The sequence below is a fragment of the Cetorhinus maximus genome, chromosome 14, assembly GCF_964194155.1.
Source record: "Cetorhinus maximus chromosome 14, sCetMax3.hap1.1, whole genome shotgun sequence".
Classification (NCBI taxonomy): Eukaryota; Metazoa; Chordata; class Chondrichthyes; order Lamniformes; family Cetorhinidae; genus Cetorhinus; species Cetorhinus maximus.
In genome coordinates this window covers 99,855,861-99,872,627 of record NC_135892.1, presented here as the reverse complement: position 1 = coordinate 99,872,627, position 16,767 = coordinate 99,855,861, and the positions used below count along the sequence as shown (strand labels likewise).

Here is a 16,767-nt window from a genome sequence, read left to right as displayed (position 1 = left end):
CTATTCTCATCCTGGTCATAGACAAAAAATATCTTTTTTTTCACTCATTCACGGGATGTGGGCTTTGCTGGCTGGGCCAGCATTTATTGCCCATCCCTAGTTACCCATGAGAAGGTGGTGGTGAGCTGCCTTCTTGAACCGCTGCAGTCCATGTGGTGTAGGTACACCCACAGTGCTGTTAGGAAGGGAGTTCCAGGATTTTGAACCAGCGACAGTGAAGGAACGGTGATATATTTCCAAGTCAGGATGGTGAGTGACTTGGAGGGGAACTTCCAGGTGGTGATGTTCCCACCTATCTGCTGCCCTTGTCCTTCTAGATGGTAGTGGTCGTGGGTTTGGAAGGTACTGTCTAAGGAGCCTTGGTGAATTCCTCCAGTGCATCTTGTAGATGGCACACACTACTGCTACTGTGCGTCAATGGTGGAGGGAGTGAATGTTTGTGGATGTGGTGCCAATCAAGCGGGCTGCTTTGTCCTGGACGGTATCAAGCTTCTTGAGTGTTGTTAGAGCTGCACTCATCCAGGCAAGTGGGAAGTATTCCATCACACTCCTGACTTGTGCCTTGTAGATGGTGGACAGGCTTTGGGGAGTCAGGAGCTGAGTTACTCGTTGCATGATTCCTAGCCTCTGACCTGCTCTTGTAGCCACAGCATTTATATGGCTAGACCAGTTCAGTTTCTTGCTTTTTCCTCTTCTGTCAATCTTTACGATGCAATGGATGAAGCGAGGGGAATATGGCAGCCAGCAGTTAGATGGGTCAGCATCTTAACTTGTGCACTGACTCCATTGCTGGGTCATCTGATCTTTTTTAATGACTCATTTTGAAGCAGATTTTAAAAATGCTTCAATATTCATTCCCAATTCAACCGAGGACATTTAGGACAGGAGGTAACGACAGTAAGCTATTGTCAGGTTTTACATTAATTTGTTTTGAATCCAGGTTTGTGTCTGATTGCAAAATACTTATTTTCTTAGAGAAAGATGGTGATTTCACTTCTTTGAGTTCCATCGGGGCAGCTAATTCTAACGCACAGCCCACAGAATGGCACACATGACACTAACCGCAGTCTGTGGGTTCATTTTAATCAGAATTAAATTGAAATTTTGAGATGTGCGCTACCGAGAGTAAAATAAAGATTCTCAACTCAGTCTCAGAACGCAAAAAATCAGTGCGTTAAGGCCAATGCTGGTGATCAATGAGGGAAAATCAGGCCCAGCAATCTTCTCATATGGGACAGTTACACAAGAGTGACGACAGAATGAATAACGATTCCACTGTGCAGTGTGATCCAACTCAGTTAAACAATAACAGTTAGCAACAAATGCAAAAGATGTAGGTTAGTAAGAATATGGAAATCAAGCATTTAGGACAGGGTGTATAGGTAAACCTCCTAACTTAAAACACCACATCGTCAACTTCGCAATATTCTACAGTCACTGACAAGTCCCGCTTTTGCAATAAGTTGTGGCTTGGAGTTTATCACTTGAACTAACTGTTTCACCAGTGTCCTCCTGATTTCAAGTCCAAGCTAAACCTCATTTTATCAAACCTCATAGAACTGACAGGAGGTGACATTAATCCTAGAGTGCCGCTGCTTTTATTTCCCTTGTCGCGATCTGGTCACGTTATAGCAACGGAATGGATAGGAGGAGGATATCTGTCCCATTGTGCCTGTGCCGGTTTCTTGAAAGAGATGCCAATTAGTTCTACGCCCCTGCTCTTTCCCCCATAGCCCTACAAATCTTTCCATTACCAGTAATCACGCAATTCCCTTTTGAGAATTATTATTAAATCTGCTTCCAGCACCCTTTCAGGCCAATCATTCTAGATTATAACTAGTAAAAAAGTCTCCTTATCTCAATTCCAGTTCTTTTGCATTTACCTTGGTTCAGTGTCCTCTGGTTACTGACTCTTCTCCACCGGAAATGGTTTCTCCTTACTTACTCTATCAAAACCATTCTTGATTATGAACACCCCTTTTAAATACCTCCCTAAACATCTCTGCTCCATGAAGAATAATTCCAGCTTCTCTATTCTCCACATCTAACTGAAGTCACACATCCCTGGTAGCCTTCTAGTAAATCTCCTCTAAACCTCTCCCAGGCCTTGACATCCATCCTAAAGTGTTGTGCCAAGAATTGGACACAATATTCCCAGTGATAACATATCACTTCCTTGATTTTATGCCCTATGCCTTGATTTATAAAGCCACGGATACCTTACGCTTTTTAACAGCCTTCTCAACTTGTCCTGCCATCTTCAAAAATGTGAGTACTTCTTTTCCCAGTCTCTCTGCTCCTGCACTCCCTCATAGATGGTATTGTCTAGTTCCTATTGCCTCTCCACATTCTCCCTACCAAAATGTGTTGCTTCACACTTCCGCTGTTGACACTGACTCCCATCTGAAGCCACTAAAAATGGTGTTAAACACTGGTGGGCAGAAGTAGGAAGTTGCCAGGTTGGGGCCGATGGCAGGGGTGGGTGTGGCAGGGAGTGCGGTCAGACTGTCACCGGGTAAACGTGGAAACATTCCCTGGTTAAGGTACCTGCTTGATGGGGCTGGGAGAAGCCTGGGATATCCTTGTGGAGACAGGAGTGCTCCTCCACCTCCTCCAGGCCTAACAACCAACCTTTAAAAAATTAAACTTACCTGGGCATCCTGTGGCTACCTGTTACCAGCTGTCGCAGAAAGGTCTGGGAATGTGCCGCTGCTGGTTGGCCCACAGTTAAAATGGCATGTTCATCAGAATGCTGCCTTTGGGCTGTAACTTAGCCATTTGAATTGAGCCCTTGCTTCTCCAGGGGAAGAGGACTTCCCAGGCCTGATCTAAGGCAAGTTGAGATAGCAAAGGAAAGATTGAAACATGACACCTTCAACTCCTCCCCCACCTCATCTGGGGCCTGTCCCTCACCAACCAGTCCACTCCCCAACACCACGCACTCTAGCTGCACCAGAGTGCTTAAACTCAGGATTTAGCTTAATGTCTTGAGCACACAAAATCTGGTGCAAACTCTGGCTTGGCTCAGAGTTTGCACACTCGCCATTGAGTCTTAGGGGTCAATCTCCACTCTAGACGAGTTCTCCTGGGATCCTGGACAGCATTCACCACTCAACCAACACCATCTGGCCAATTGTCTCATTGCTGTTCGTGAGATCTTGCTGCACACCAATTGGCTATTGTATTATTTTGCAACAGTGATTACACTTGAAAAGTGCTTCTTTGGCTGCGAAGCACTTTGGAACGTCCTAAAGTCATGAAAAGTGTGGTTAAAAATACAAGTTACAGTGTTCCAGTGAAGCTCAATGCAACCTCGAGGAATAGCACCTCATCTTTCAACTTAATACTCGACAGCCTTCTGGATTCAACATTAAATTCAACAACTTTAGGTCATAACCTCTGCCTCCATCTTGCTTGATGTGGTTTTTTTTTTGTTTTTCGTTTTGCCGGGTTGGTCTTGTCCTGTTTCTTTCTTTATCCCTTCATGACCTGATTTTTTAGCGTGGTGTGGGAGCGCAATCGGCAGCCAATTAGCAGCCGGCCAGCGTGAAACGCGCGCGGAGAGAGGTTCAGCGTTGCCGGTGAGGGCGGGTAGAGGGCTGGCGCTGGGACCACAGGGTGCGGGCGAAGGGTTTAAAAGCTGCTAGCGAGCTCCCTGAAGGCTGGCAATAGGTACTCAGGAGCCTCAGGGAGCTGCATTGACCCCAGGCAGTGGGTTTCACTGCGTCAGGAAGGCATTCTGGTGTTACTGTCAGCGTTATGGCAGCTGGGCCTGTAGCCCATGCCAGGCAGTCTGCTGCACACCTCCCCTCAATCCCCGCACCCCACCCCTCCACTCCGCTGGTTTCCAGATGACTGCCTACGGGTTCTTCTGGTGGCAGTGACTGCCCGCCGTGAGGTTTTGCTGCCGCGAGGGAGTAAGGGGAGGCCACTTCACCGAACCAAGAAGGCCTGGACGGAGGTGGCAGCCCAGGTGAGCGGGCATGATGTTGTTCGCATGGATCCAGTGCAGAAAAAGGCTCAATGAGCTTCTGCGCTCTGCCAGGGTGAGAACTGGCTCCATTTGGAACTGTGGATAGACGTCTTTGTGGGTGGCAGCACTTGGTGCTCATGGGTGTGAAATGCAGAGCCTAAAATATCCCTGTGCCTTGAAAGACTAAATAATTAGGCTGGATGGCTGGCATGTATGTAAGGGTGAGGTGGGGCAATGTGACGGGCACCTGAAGCCGTGTCTCTGGGGGAGGAGGCTGGTAGATTCTGGCATGTAGAGGGGGGACTTATGAAAGCACTTTGCTCTTACAGGAGAAGAGGAGTCATAATGTGCAGGAGGGAGGACAAACGAATGGTGGAATACCAAACTTCTTTATTTTAACTCAGGCAGAGGAGGAAGGGGTCTTGAAGGCCTCTCCTCTTCTGAGGAGGTCCCCCTTTTTTTTTTTACAGGTGATTGCATCAGGTTGTGCACTCAAGGAGCCTCTTGGCAGAAACCCTTAGAAATCAAAGAGATCTCCAAAACACCAGAAAAAAGAGAAACTATTTCAAGAACCAACTCCAACCAACTCACATCAAAGCTCCTACCTACTCACCTTGCCAAGATCCTGTGCGCATTTTAACCTGCCCCGGATATAGAAATCATCCAAAACGTGAAGGCCGCCTGGCCGAGTGGCCTGAGCGCTGACCGGAAAAGCGGTCACTCAATATCGGAGGCAATTGCCGTTTAAAATGGCCTTAATTGGCCCTTTAATTGGCGGTGGGCGTGCTGCTGACTCCTGCATGCACCCACCGTCTGAAATATCGTGAGGCAGCGCGATGACACCCTCCTGACGTCATCATGCTCCATTTTCGCGAAGGATTGGGTCCGCCATGCACCTGCTCCGCGATTGCAAAACTCAGGCCCATGTTGCCTTCAGATGGTTTTAAAGTAGCCATTCACACTTCACTTGGCATGACCTTTGTTCCTTTACTATATCCATTCCCACTCTCGCTGGCTGTTGCACCATGAAATCTTTTGCTATTTAATCTCCCCTGCCCTCCGCACTATCACAGACCTTCTGGTTCTGTTCTTCCTGCACCTCCTCCCTCCCCACCCTTCCACTGGTTTAAAACCTCTCTTCAGCTCTGAGGGCTGGTCACCTCGACCTGAAACGTTAGCTCTGTTTCTCTTAACAGAGTCTGCTGAGTATTTCCAGTATTTTCTGCTTTTTATGACAGGTTCCCATTTCGTTCATTTATTCCATTTCATTCTTCCCGCTTCATTCTCTCCAAAACCCAACAACAGCCAATCTGGCGGGAAATACAACCCTAAACTCACAAGCTTCATCGGTGCCGCCTGACCCCTGCTGCGTACTTCCGGCATTTTCTGTTTATTATTTCGGATACACAGCTTCCGCAGTGTTTTGCTTTTGTGTAGACGGTAAAACACATGGGCCGGGATTTTCCGGCCCCCATCGCGGGTGGGACCCACCGTGGGCCAGGCAGCCCCCCCAGCCAGAAGCCCATTGACTTGCAGCGGCACGGAAAGATAGCGGCGGTGGGCGGACGGGTGCGGAAAGTCCCGCCGATTGACTTGTCAGGAGAGGGAAATACCAGACCGTCCCAAAACAAATACAGCACAGAAACATCTTTCTGTACAAACCAAACATCCAACAGCCTCGTTGAATGATTCCAGGGTTCTTGTCTCCACTCCTTCACCTGGAGGACCAGGCTAGCTCATGAGGCCTTTTTGGGAGATGACGTAGTTTGGTTTAAGCAGGTTGTAGAACTGGCTGAAGAAACTCATATGGTGTTTATTAAATATGGTGCTGCTTAAGAAAGCAGAATAAAGTTGAAATCCTCAGGCCTATGAATGGGACACTTTTTTTCTTTAATATTAAACAAATCCACATTTTTCCAACACCCTTTTATGTTAAAACAGAGCTGGCAAAATATTTAAGTGAATAAATTATTATTTACTGATATTTAAGAGGGATTAAGATCAAAAAACTGTGCTAATTATACTCGCTCACATCACTCAGTGAGGATCGTGATGTTAACTCTTTCTAGCCACTTTTTTTTAAAGGAAACCTATTTAAAACATTTACTCCTTGAACAGTTGAAAACTTCCTCAATAAGGTTTAGTACGTTTGCTGGTCTCAGGATAAAGGTGTTTGTGTTTGGAACTGGGGACAAACTAACATCAAAGGAAAACAGATTTAGCGAACTGCTAGAACATGAAGGGAAAATAACTTTTAACGGTCAGGGAGGTGTTGTGTCACAGCTCACTCAGGGAGTCCGAGTGCTGCGGTAACATACACATTTACATGCATGTTGTAGTCTGGGGCAATGGATAATGATGGTAGAGGCTCCAACATTCTTTCCATCACATGGCTGACCAGGGACTTCTCCCGCTCATACCACCTGCCATTGGCGTGTTTTGGAAGGATTGGCACATTGATACTCAATCTGTTTGGCCACATTATGAACACATCTCCTTTGACCATCGGGTCCTGGAGTGGGCCTCAAACCCAGAACTTCTGGCTCAGACACAGGGGCACTACCCACTGCACCACAAGGCCTCCAGTCAAGGCAGTGAAAAGAGCAAATGTTTCTCGTTCACTTTCCCTGCACAGGGGGAGATAGTGAACTCAGCTAGATCCTCTGCCGATAAGGACTTGGATAAAAGGGCGTAAAGCAGAAGGAAAGGGCTGCCCCAGGGAGAAGCTGGACCAGGGGTGTCATTGTTGGCCCTCTGGAGCAGTGGTGAAGGGACAGACAATTCAATGTCCTGGCTAGGCAGGGTCAGGTTCATCCAGAAAGCAAGCCAGAAGGGAGATTAGTTTTAAACTAAAAAGACAATCAATCAATCACAATTTAAAATGGCCCCATTCACTTCTAAAGGAATGATATGCTTGGCGGGGGGAGAGACTAAACACATTCTAAACCTGGATACAATGGCTGACAGGGGATTAACTAAAACTAATGATCCAATGAATGATGCCTACCTGCTCCCTCACACACTACAGAGACATCTTTATATTGCACGTTATAAATTAGCAAAAGGTTAACTACACTTGTGTTGAGCTTTGGGATGCTCTGGAATGGTATATGTATGACGGATGGGAATTTTTAAAAATGGGAATCTTATATTGCTGTCATTTTAGTCTTAGTATTTTGATGTGATCCACTTTCCTGAAAAAGTCATAATTTACCAATGCATATTTCATTCGCAGGGTTGAGGCATTAGCCGCTGGGGCACATTCACATCTATATGAGCCATCAATGTTCACACAAGCTGCCATGGCATTTGATGCCATCTGCACATTCATCAAAACCTGAAAAATTTGCACACTTCACATATTTTATACAATAAAATCCCACAGAGCAGGCAGCTGTGAAAACTCAAACTGCTAGCAAAGAAGAACATCTATCTAAAGTGCCACTTACGCGCGGAGAGAAAGAGAGGAAGTGAGGCTGGGGAGGAAAAAGGAGACGGAGATGGGGAAAGGAGGAAAGATAGACTAAGAGAAGCTGGAAGGGAAAGTGGAAGTGAGTGAAGGACGGAGCAGAATGAGCTCTTTTATAAAGAGGACTTAATGACAGTTCCAGAAAATTAATGATTCAAAACTTGGCTCTACCTTAGCAGAAAGCTTCCAATATTACATTAACAAATAATTAATTTCTCCTTTTCCCTCTCCTTCCCACCCCCACAGGGGTGCACAGAGGGAAAGATCATTCACAATACTTCTACAACAGAGGCAGTTCGGAGATTGTTCCCTTGGATAATTCCTGGGATGAAGAGGTTCTCTTATGAGGAAAGGGTGAACAGGTTGGGCCGATATCCATTAGAGTTTAGAGGAACGAAAAGTGAGATTTTTGAAATATATAAGATTCTGAGGGGCTTGACAGGGTAGGCGCTGAGAAGATTTTCCCCTTGTGGGGGAATCAAGAACTGGGTGGGGGGTGGGGGGGCACAGTTTCAAAATAAGGGTTTGCCCATTTAAGACAGAGATGAGGAGGAATTTCTGCTCTCAGAGGGTTGTGAATCTTGGGAATGCTCTGTTCCAGATTGCTGTGGAGGAGAAGTCATTGAAGATAAATTAAGGCTGAGATAGATAGATTCATGAAGTCTACATGAGTCAAGGGTTCTGGGGAAATGGCAGTGGGGCTGAAGCCAAGATCAGATCAGCCATGCAAGATCTCGAGCAGGCTCGAGGGGCCTACCCCTGTTTCTACTTCTTAACTCCTTTGTACATTAAAATAGCCTGCACCAGTCACAGCTCGCCAATCAGAAACATTCTAAATCCCTTATTGCTATTGACTGTGCATTACCATGGCTACTTCACTATCAGCTTGCTCATTAAACATCCACAGCTAATTTTGTTATCCCCAGTTGCAAAGGTCAGGCACCTTTAAGTAACACCTCAGCCTCCCTCGCATGCCCTGTACAAAGAACTGGTAACATGAGGATTATAGGTTTAAAATTGCTACGCATGGATTATGCTTAATAACTCCATTCAGCTCAGGCATTGTAGGGTTTAGCAGGTTTTGATCTTCAGATAAGGATCATGAGACTGATTTAATGCCAAACACCCTCACAATGATGTTATTACTGCGCCGTCCGTCAGTGAGATCGCTCTCCAGTTCCTTCACAAGGGCCTCAAGGTACCAGCTACAAAAGCCTTTAAATCTTATAACCAGGGCTAATTAAAAGCTTTGTTTTCTTTCCGAAGCAAGCAAACATAATTAGCTATAGTTCATTCTATTCCGCCCAAGGCAGTTTTCAGTCAGATGAATGCACACGAGAGAAAGAGAAAGGAACCTGTCGAACATAAGTTTAATAAACCTTGGTACCAGATGTATCATGCAAGTATTCGCTATGAGGTTAAAGAAATTCTAATAGGGCCTGTCGGGGCCCTTTAATTCACCAGACTGGAAAATTTCATCTGCTACGTCTAATTAGCATTCGAAGAAAAAAAGAAGCCAGGAATGCTTGCAAAAGAAAAATATAATTAGAATTAAAACATATTTGTTCCTCTGGTGTACGATCACAACGTCAATGTTTGCTAAGTGTTGGGCTGAAAACTCTTGTTAGGTCAAATGGTGTTCACAAGAAATCCATGGGGGACTGTTCTACACCAAATATTTTTCCTCGTCTAGACAAGGTAACTCTTGGACTGCTGAAAAGTTTCTGTGAAAGGGCGTTTGTCACAATAGTTGTCTTAAGAAATCGGGGTTGACGGGTTAATGTTCTGACAACCTGCACTGTCATTTCAGGTCAAAAAGGGCATTTGTGTAAATTAGCAAGGTGATACAAGAAAAAGCGAAATTTACAGGACGCCCGAGCGGAACCAAATTCTACCCAGGCTTTGCACCTGTGTTCGGTTATTTTGTGAAATATTAGCCAATGAAGTAAAACCTTAGATTAGTACATGGCATATTCCTTGAAAACTCTGAAGTAAGATATTTTGTGGCTTTCATTCTATCCGGCTCCAATCTGCATTTTATCTGGATTCTTTGTCAGGTTGGTGTCTCCCTGTGTTCCCATGCAGACATGCCCCGTGACTTGACTACAGTTCCACAGAGATTGGTAGCTCTCCGATACCTTGTACAAGTTGACCTTGTTGGGGGTGTGAGCATGGATGATTACTGTCAGCAGATCATTTTGTCCAAAATAATTCTAAAGCGGGTGCAGTAATATAGGGACCTGGGGGTGTATGTGCTTAAATCATTGAAGGTCACGATGGTGACGAGAATGGTGAAAAAAAATGGAATATGGGATCTTGGGCTTAATAAACTGGGACATAGAGTACAAAAGCAAGGAAGTTATGATAAACAGTGTGACACATTGGTTCAACCTGAACTGAAGTGTTATGTCCAGTTCTGGGCATCACACCAGGAAAGATATGAAGGCATTAGTGAGGGTGAAGAAAAGATTCACCAGAATGATTCCCGGGATGTAGGTAGATTAGAGAAATGGGAGCTGTTTGCCTTGGAGAAGAGAAGGCTGAGAGATTTGATGGAGGTGTTCAAAATCATGAGGGCTCTGGACAGAGTAGACAGAGAGAAACTGTTCCCATTGGTGGAAGGATCGAGAACCAGAGGACACCAATATTAGGTGATTGGTAAAGGAAGCAACGTTAACAGGAGGAAAACCTTTCTTTATGAGTGGTAGGATGTGGAATGCACTGCCTACGAGAGTGGCTGAGGAAAATTCAATCGAGGCACTGAAAAGAGAATTTTGAATCATTATCTGAAGGGAAAAAATGTGCAAGGTTACGGGGGAAAGGTAGGGGTGTGACACTAGGTGAATTGCTCTAGCAGAGAGCCAGCACAGACACAATGGGTTGAATGGCCTCTTTCTGTGCTGTAACCATTCTATGATTCTATGAGAGATGTCACAGCTGAGCTTAATCCCACCATCACCTAGGCCTGAATTTTTGCTCCCGAGTTGGGAGTACAGAGCCCTGACAATTTCCAGCTTCGCAAACCCAACCCAGGAAAAAGTGTCCTCAGTCACCACCCTTTGCTGTTACACCCACCATGACAACTCACCCATTATCCCACATGGGCAGACCTGAGGACCCATGCTGAGATTAAATAAAGTTCTTAAGTGTCTATTCATGAATTCATTATTCCAAAAAACACTCTCATCAATAAAAATCCATTCACTACATTTAACTTCATTTAATACCATACAAAAAATAGGCATTGAAATTCATAATCCCCACTTCAAAGAATTTATAACCACTTGGAGCTGTCAATCAAATTGTAAACATATAGACACCCCAATGCAATAAAGAAAGGCCAAGAGATCAGTCATGCAGCACTAATCCTACAATGATATCTCTCAGACTTATGTCAACAGGTAGAGTGAAATAGCAAGCATTGATTTTTTAAAAACACTACAGACAGTTATTTTCAAACATTTGAAGGGCAGGGGTTTTACATGCCTTGACAGCTTGACAGCTCCCTTTGACAGCTCCTTTTGGCTTCTCTCTTCACAGCTCCTTTTAACAGCTCTCTTGACAGTTCCAATGTCCTTGACAGTTCCAGTAACTTTATGCACTTCTTACATTCATCCATGTCCACTTTTAACAATCACAGAGAGCACCTTACCTCCTCCGAAGGTGCCCTGGGATCATAACCAAAAGGGTATCCTATCTCTCCAAACTGATATCCTGCCTCTCCAAAGAACTCCAGCAGCTTTAGACCTTCTCCTCCGGTATCGAAAGTGTACAAGTTGTGTTCTAGACATCGCACTAGTGAAAATCAGATCAGCCTGAGGCACGTGCACTCTAACCATGGACGTGCAAGCTTAGAACCCGTCCCCATTCCTCCCCTCCACCACCCACCCCTCAACCTCACAAAAATGTTAGGTGCCATGTTTGGGGGTGGGGCCTCCGATCTGGGGCAGAGGGAAACAGGCCTCACCACCTCTCATGTCTGCACTTATGATGTTGACGCTCTCTGAGTTCAGTATTTATAGGGACAATTTTTTTTCAATGAAATACTACAGCATGTTTGTAATTAATGATCCAGGAAAATGAAGCCTTGAAGCATCCAATTTGTGAGAGCAATATTGCATCAGTGGGTAGGTTTCCTCTAAAGTTCCACTATAGCACTTGCCCCATTAAGATCAGCCAGCTTAATTCAAACAAGAGAGCTCATTTGGGATTTTCCTAATCTGTAAGGTCCAGCTCCAATATTTCTCCCTCCACCGATGTTGCCAACCTGGTGAGTTTTCCAGCATTTCCTGTTTCTATTTCACACTTTCAACATCCCCAACATTTTGCGGGGGCAGGGAAGGGGCTCTGTTCCACACTCGCTCGACTTTGCCTGATCTCAGCTCATCTGCTGCTGAAACCCTCATCCTTGCCTTTGCCGCCCCTAGACTCAACTATTCCAACACATTCCTGGCTGGTCTCTTACATTCTAGCCTCCGTAAACTTGAGGTCATCCAAAGCTCTGCTACCTGTATCTTAACTCTCAGCAAGTCCCATTCCCCCATCACTCCTTATTCGCTGATTTACAATGGCTCCTGGTCAAGGAGCAGCTTGATTTTAAAATTCTCCTTCTTGTTTTCAAATCCCTTCATGGTCTTGCATCTCCCTGTCTCTGTAACCTCCTCCTATCCCATAATCCTCTGAGATATCTCTGCTCCTCTAATTCTGGCCTCGTGTCCATTCCCAATTATAGCTGCTCCATCATTGGCATCCATGCCTTCAGTTGCCTAGGGTCCAAGCTCTGGAATACCATCCCTACACCTCTACAACTTGTTTTCCACCTGTAAGACACTCCATAAAACCTATTTCTTTGACCAAGCTTTTGGTCATCTGACCTAATATCTCCTAATGTGGCTCGGTGTCATATTTTGTTTTATAATGTTCCTGTGGTGCCCCTTGGGACATTTCATTACATTAAAGGTGCTATATAAATGTAAGTTGTTATTGTTAGTACATTGGTATATGGGCAGTATCCACCTGTATAGTGATCTAAATATTGTGGGCACTTGTGAACCAAACAAGTATCAGAAAATTCCCAGTAACAAAATTCCATGGAAATAAAGATATATTCCGCTCTGTTGGGTTGACGCTGAGAAACTGTCCCTTGAAATTGTGTTGCTATGCAATTGCATAAACACACTTATCCAAAATTAGCTTGGTTGCGATCTTAACGAAATAAACTGTTAACGTCCCCGTTCAAACTTTGGACAAAGCAATTTCATTGGGACACTAAGATCTCACAATGCCAGTTCACCGACCATTTAGTTCTTTGAAATGGGAAGTCACGACAGGGGCTGGATTTTACAGCCACAAATCCGGCGAGCCATGCCCATGTGAATGTAAAACGTGGCATGACGACATCGGGTCAGGCAATACAGCGCCATCATGCCAGTCTCAGAAATAACGGAGGGCGAGCATTCCCTGAAATCAGGAGCCCGCCCGCCGTATTGAATTTACCAACTGGCAAGCTGCTGAGCTTGTTAAAGGGCCACTTCCACGCAATTTTTTCTTGCCTGCTGCATTTGTCGGGTATTTGATGTGCAAGGGCTGCTTTGCAGCAGGCATGCCGAGGTGGCAGAAGGGCAGGAGAAAAGGCCTGCCACCCAGGGCAGTGGCTGGCATGCTGCAGCAGCTTCTGTTACTGAAGGTGGCAGCATTTGTGTGACATTTTGAGTCCACTTATTGGCTTTGCGAAGCCTTCTATAAGAAATAAAGACAGAGTCAGAGAGTGGAGGAGGGGGCCTTTAAATTTGTAGCCGTGACTGACTTCTTTGTGCACAGCATCACCCCTCTGCCGCACAACGTCCCCAGCTTAGACTCCCCGGCTGGGCGTGGAGCGCAGCCTCGCGCTGCTAATTGGCCACCGGGGGCCGCTAATTGGCTGCCCAATGGTTGATGCGACGATCTGAGACAGCGGGGGCGGGGAGCGAGTGGCCGCTCGCTTTCCGTTCGGCCGCCCTCACCCTGCCGAAAAATGCAAACCAAAGCCCTAAGGTGAAGGCAAGGCTGCATTTGTTGACATTGTAACACTAGGGGGAGCACTTCCCGCACGTGTGCAGATGCCATCAGTAACATCATCGTCAGCGATGTCTCCTACCCGAATGAATTAGGGAATTAGTTCCCTCATTCTTTAAAAGGTAAAATAAAAAATAAACGTGGCATCATTGTGAGAAATAAGAGTACGGTGGAATTACATCGAAAAGTAAGTAACAAAGTTCTATAAAAATCAATAACAAATGAATCTTGGAACAATTCCAGGTTGATCTTGGAGCTAGTACTGGCAAAGAGGGACCTCAACTCTGCATCAGACTCTCACATTTATAATCTTATAATGAATTGGTAAAAATCAATAAAAATGGATTTTTCAGAAAAAATCTATCACCCAACATGGGCGCGAAATGCCAACCATGGGATTTAGAGTCCCTATTCCCTACCCAGTGAACGAGCTGGGCTGTGCAGGAGCTGCCTGCACATTGCCTTACCAGCTTGTTCACCCGCTTTGCGCACCCCCATGGATTAGGCAAATGCCCACTTTATTGTACCGGCTCAGTGCTCAGGAAGTGGTGAAGGCATTTCCTTCACTCACATTATTGAAGCCGGAGCTCAGAGAACTTCAGAGATGACGTGGTCATGTAGTTGCTCTGTTGAGGCGGGAAAGACCCGATTTTCAACTGGAACACCCGATAAGTCAGAAGACAAAACTCATTTATGACCTGATAGTTGACATTCCATTTGTGCGGTTAAAAGTTGCAGCATTAGTGGCCCGGGAACAAAACTGCACGAGCCCACCCTCTTGCTGGGAGAAACTGCGCGTGCAGTGTGGGAATACACAACTGTTCCAGGCACCTGGCCTGTCGGTATCAGGAGTTACCGAGTAAAGGTGACAGAGCTTATTACTCACTGCAGGATGATCACAAGGTGGTAGCATTGTCTTAATGGCGAGACCTGAAGATAGATCTCACATTCCAAAGCAGATAAAAAGCTATCAAACATCCAGTTATCAATGAGAACCTATTTAGTAAAATAGGATGTCAATGACTTAGAAATTACAGTACAACCAGTTATTCCTCCCTCTCCATTAGTGAGAGCACTCAAGTGACAGTTAGTTAATAGAAGAAACAATTATTTAACTGACTAAATCAAGGACGTTTCATTTTATTTTTAAAACCATCGTTGCACCACACAGACTATGTGCTGTCAAATCCTTTATTTCCCCAAGGGAACATTGCCCTCTAACATTGTAGTCGTTTTCCTATCTTCCTAATTTTACTGCATAGCTCACTCCTACACAAGCAGCCAACTATATTACTTAAGGCAGTGTCTCTGAGGTACATAATAGGGCCAGCACAGCAAGGTCTCACTCAGTCCTTGTGGGGATGAACTTGGCCATGGCCTCTTCCTGGCAATGCTGCCGAGGGCAGGAATTCAACAGTGTGGGAATGCAGCCTGCAAAATCTGGTGTGTTCTGCTCTGCCACCGCCCCATACTGATTTCCTATGTCTCCCTCCACTGTTCTGCCCGAGGGCAAGGCTGGCTCCTGCTGAGTCATGGGCTCCCCAAGCCTCTTCATACAGCCGTAATGTAAGCTTGGTCAGTGAATACAGGCAAGTTATTCAGCAGCAGAGTAGCACGGGGAGGCCAAATCCTGTCATCATGACATCCACGCGTTAACATTGGTCAGAGTAGAAGTGGGAACCCTGGCTGCTTGTTCGCTCCACTGAACCCAGGGACAGTGACACCAATAGCTATATCTGTGCTGCTAATCTGGCTGACGTTTTCCATTTTTATCAACTTACCGAAAGCAAATTCATTTCCCATTCACAGTCCGACACCTCAAATACTAGGTGATCAATACAGACCTCGAGATCCTGGGCTGTATTTTTAGGTCCTAATGGGGAGAGCATGGAGGTGCACGGATGGGGAATTTCACACGGTCAGCTGGTGTACTGGTCCCCCGGCTCCATCCCGCCTCCCAGGCCATTATCCTGGAGGCTTAAGGCCTATTATTGGAGGCCAACTGAGATTTTCCAGTCAACCTCCAAGACCCTGCAGGCAATGGGGAAGAGGATGGCTGGGAGGCTGCCAGGAGGCTACCTCTGGGCAGGCTTAGAGGCCCTCTGTCCCTGCTTGCCTGCTTGTCTTCAGCTGCAGCCTCAGCCGCAGGCCAACCTATTCACACCCCTCTCCACAGTGGTGGCCTGGCAGCTGAGGCCTTTTCTTTTAAGATTTAAACATGTTGGAGAGAAGGCGCCCACATTTTGGGACAACCTCTCTCTCATCACTTACCTGGCATGGAATTCTGTTGCTGCTTCCAAACTGGGGGGGGGGGCTCCTACTGGCCCTCCAGCTTTGAGACTCTGCCAACTGCCCTTAATTGGATGGCTAGTCTGCCCAATTGGCAATTAATTGGCCAATGAAGGAAAAATCACAGGTAAGTGGTTGTCTCCCCCACAACGCGGGCTTTTGACCCCTGTTTGAGCTCGACAGCAGGACCCTAAAGCCCACAGAGAAAATCGTACCCCTTCACTTCAAATCCCACGATTGTACACAATTAAATTAAATTTAATAGATCGATAATTAAGACCTAGTATAGAGAAGAAAAAAAAACGACCATGAATACTGCTGGAATGTTGTCCAAATTTAACTCTTTCACTAACGTTCTACCACACCACTATATGGTCAGGGCTACCTACGACCCCAGTTCCACTAAATCTTGTTGATTCTGAAGGCCCCAGAGCAATAAATACAACCACATGCATCCCAAGAACTTTTGTTTTTTAAAAGGTCCTTCTGCCTTTGTTAATAAATCTATTTTTCTCGGTAGTGATCCTTTCAGTCAGGCTGCGAGCTGTGCAACACTAAACCCGCAGTACATCCATCGCGGAATCTCACCTTCACATTTGCGCCCATCTGACGATACTGTGAATCCCTTCTGACAATCACAGTAGAATGAACCCTCCGTGTTCTGGCAATCACCATGGGTACAAAGCTCGGGTGTAAGGCATTCGTTTACATCTGAGGGGGAGAAACGCTGTGTCACTCTTGGTGGAAGTAACAAAAAGGTATTTGCCTTCATTGCACACTTATACACACCCGTGGTTATCCTTGTCAATGGAGGCAACAGGGTTGAGTGGGTGGAATAGCTTATTCCAAAGCATTTCAACTGTATTGGCCAGTGGGAAAGATAGCTTCCTGCTGAAGCAATATCCAATGTGGGTGTTTACCCTCGAAATAATTTTCATGGTTTTTCACAACACATCAAGGCTGTTGAAATAAGGTTATTGTT

At 45.7% G+C, this 16,767-nt stretch overlaps 1 protein-coding gene across 5 annotated transcripts in view; it reads right to left on the bottom strand.

Annotated features, from left to right (window-relative positions):
* The window catches only part of ltbp1 (latent transforming growth factor beta binding protein 1), a 383,951-nt gene that overhangs the window by 106,190 nt on the left and 260,994 nt on the right, over positions 1 to 16,767 (bottom strand). For all 5 annotated transcript variants that reach the window (XM_078557330.1, XM_078557333.1, XM_078557331.1 and 2 more), the window contains one exon: positions 16,374 to 16,496. In XM_078557330.1, the coding sequence (XP_078413456.1) occupies positions 16,374 to 16,496 (123 nt within the window). The remainder of the gene's footprint in view (positions 1 to 16,373; positions 16,497 to 16,767) is intronic.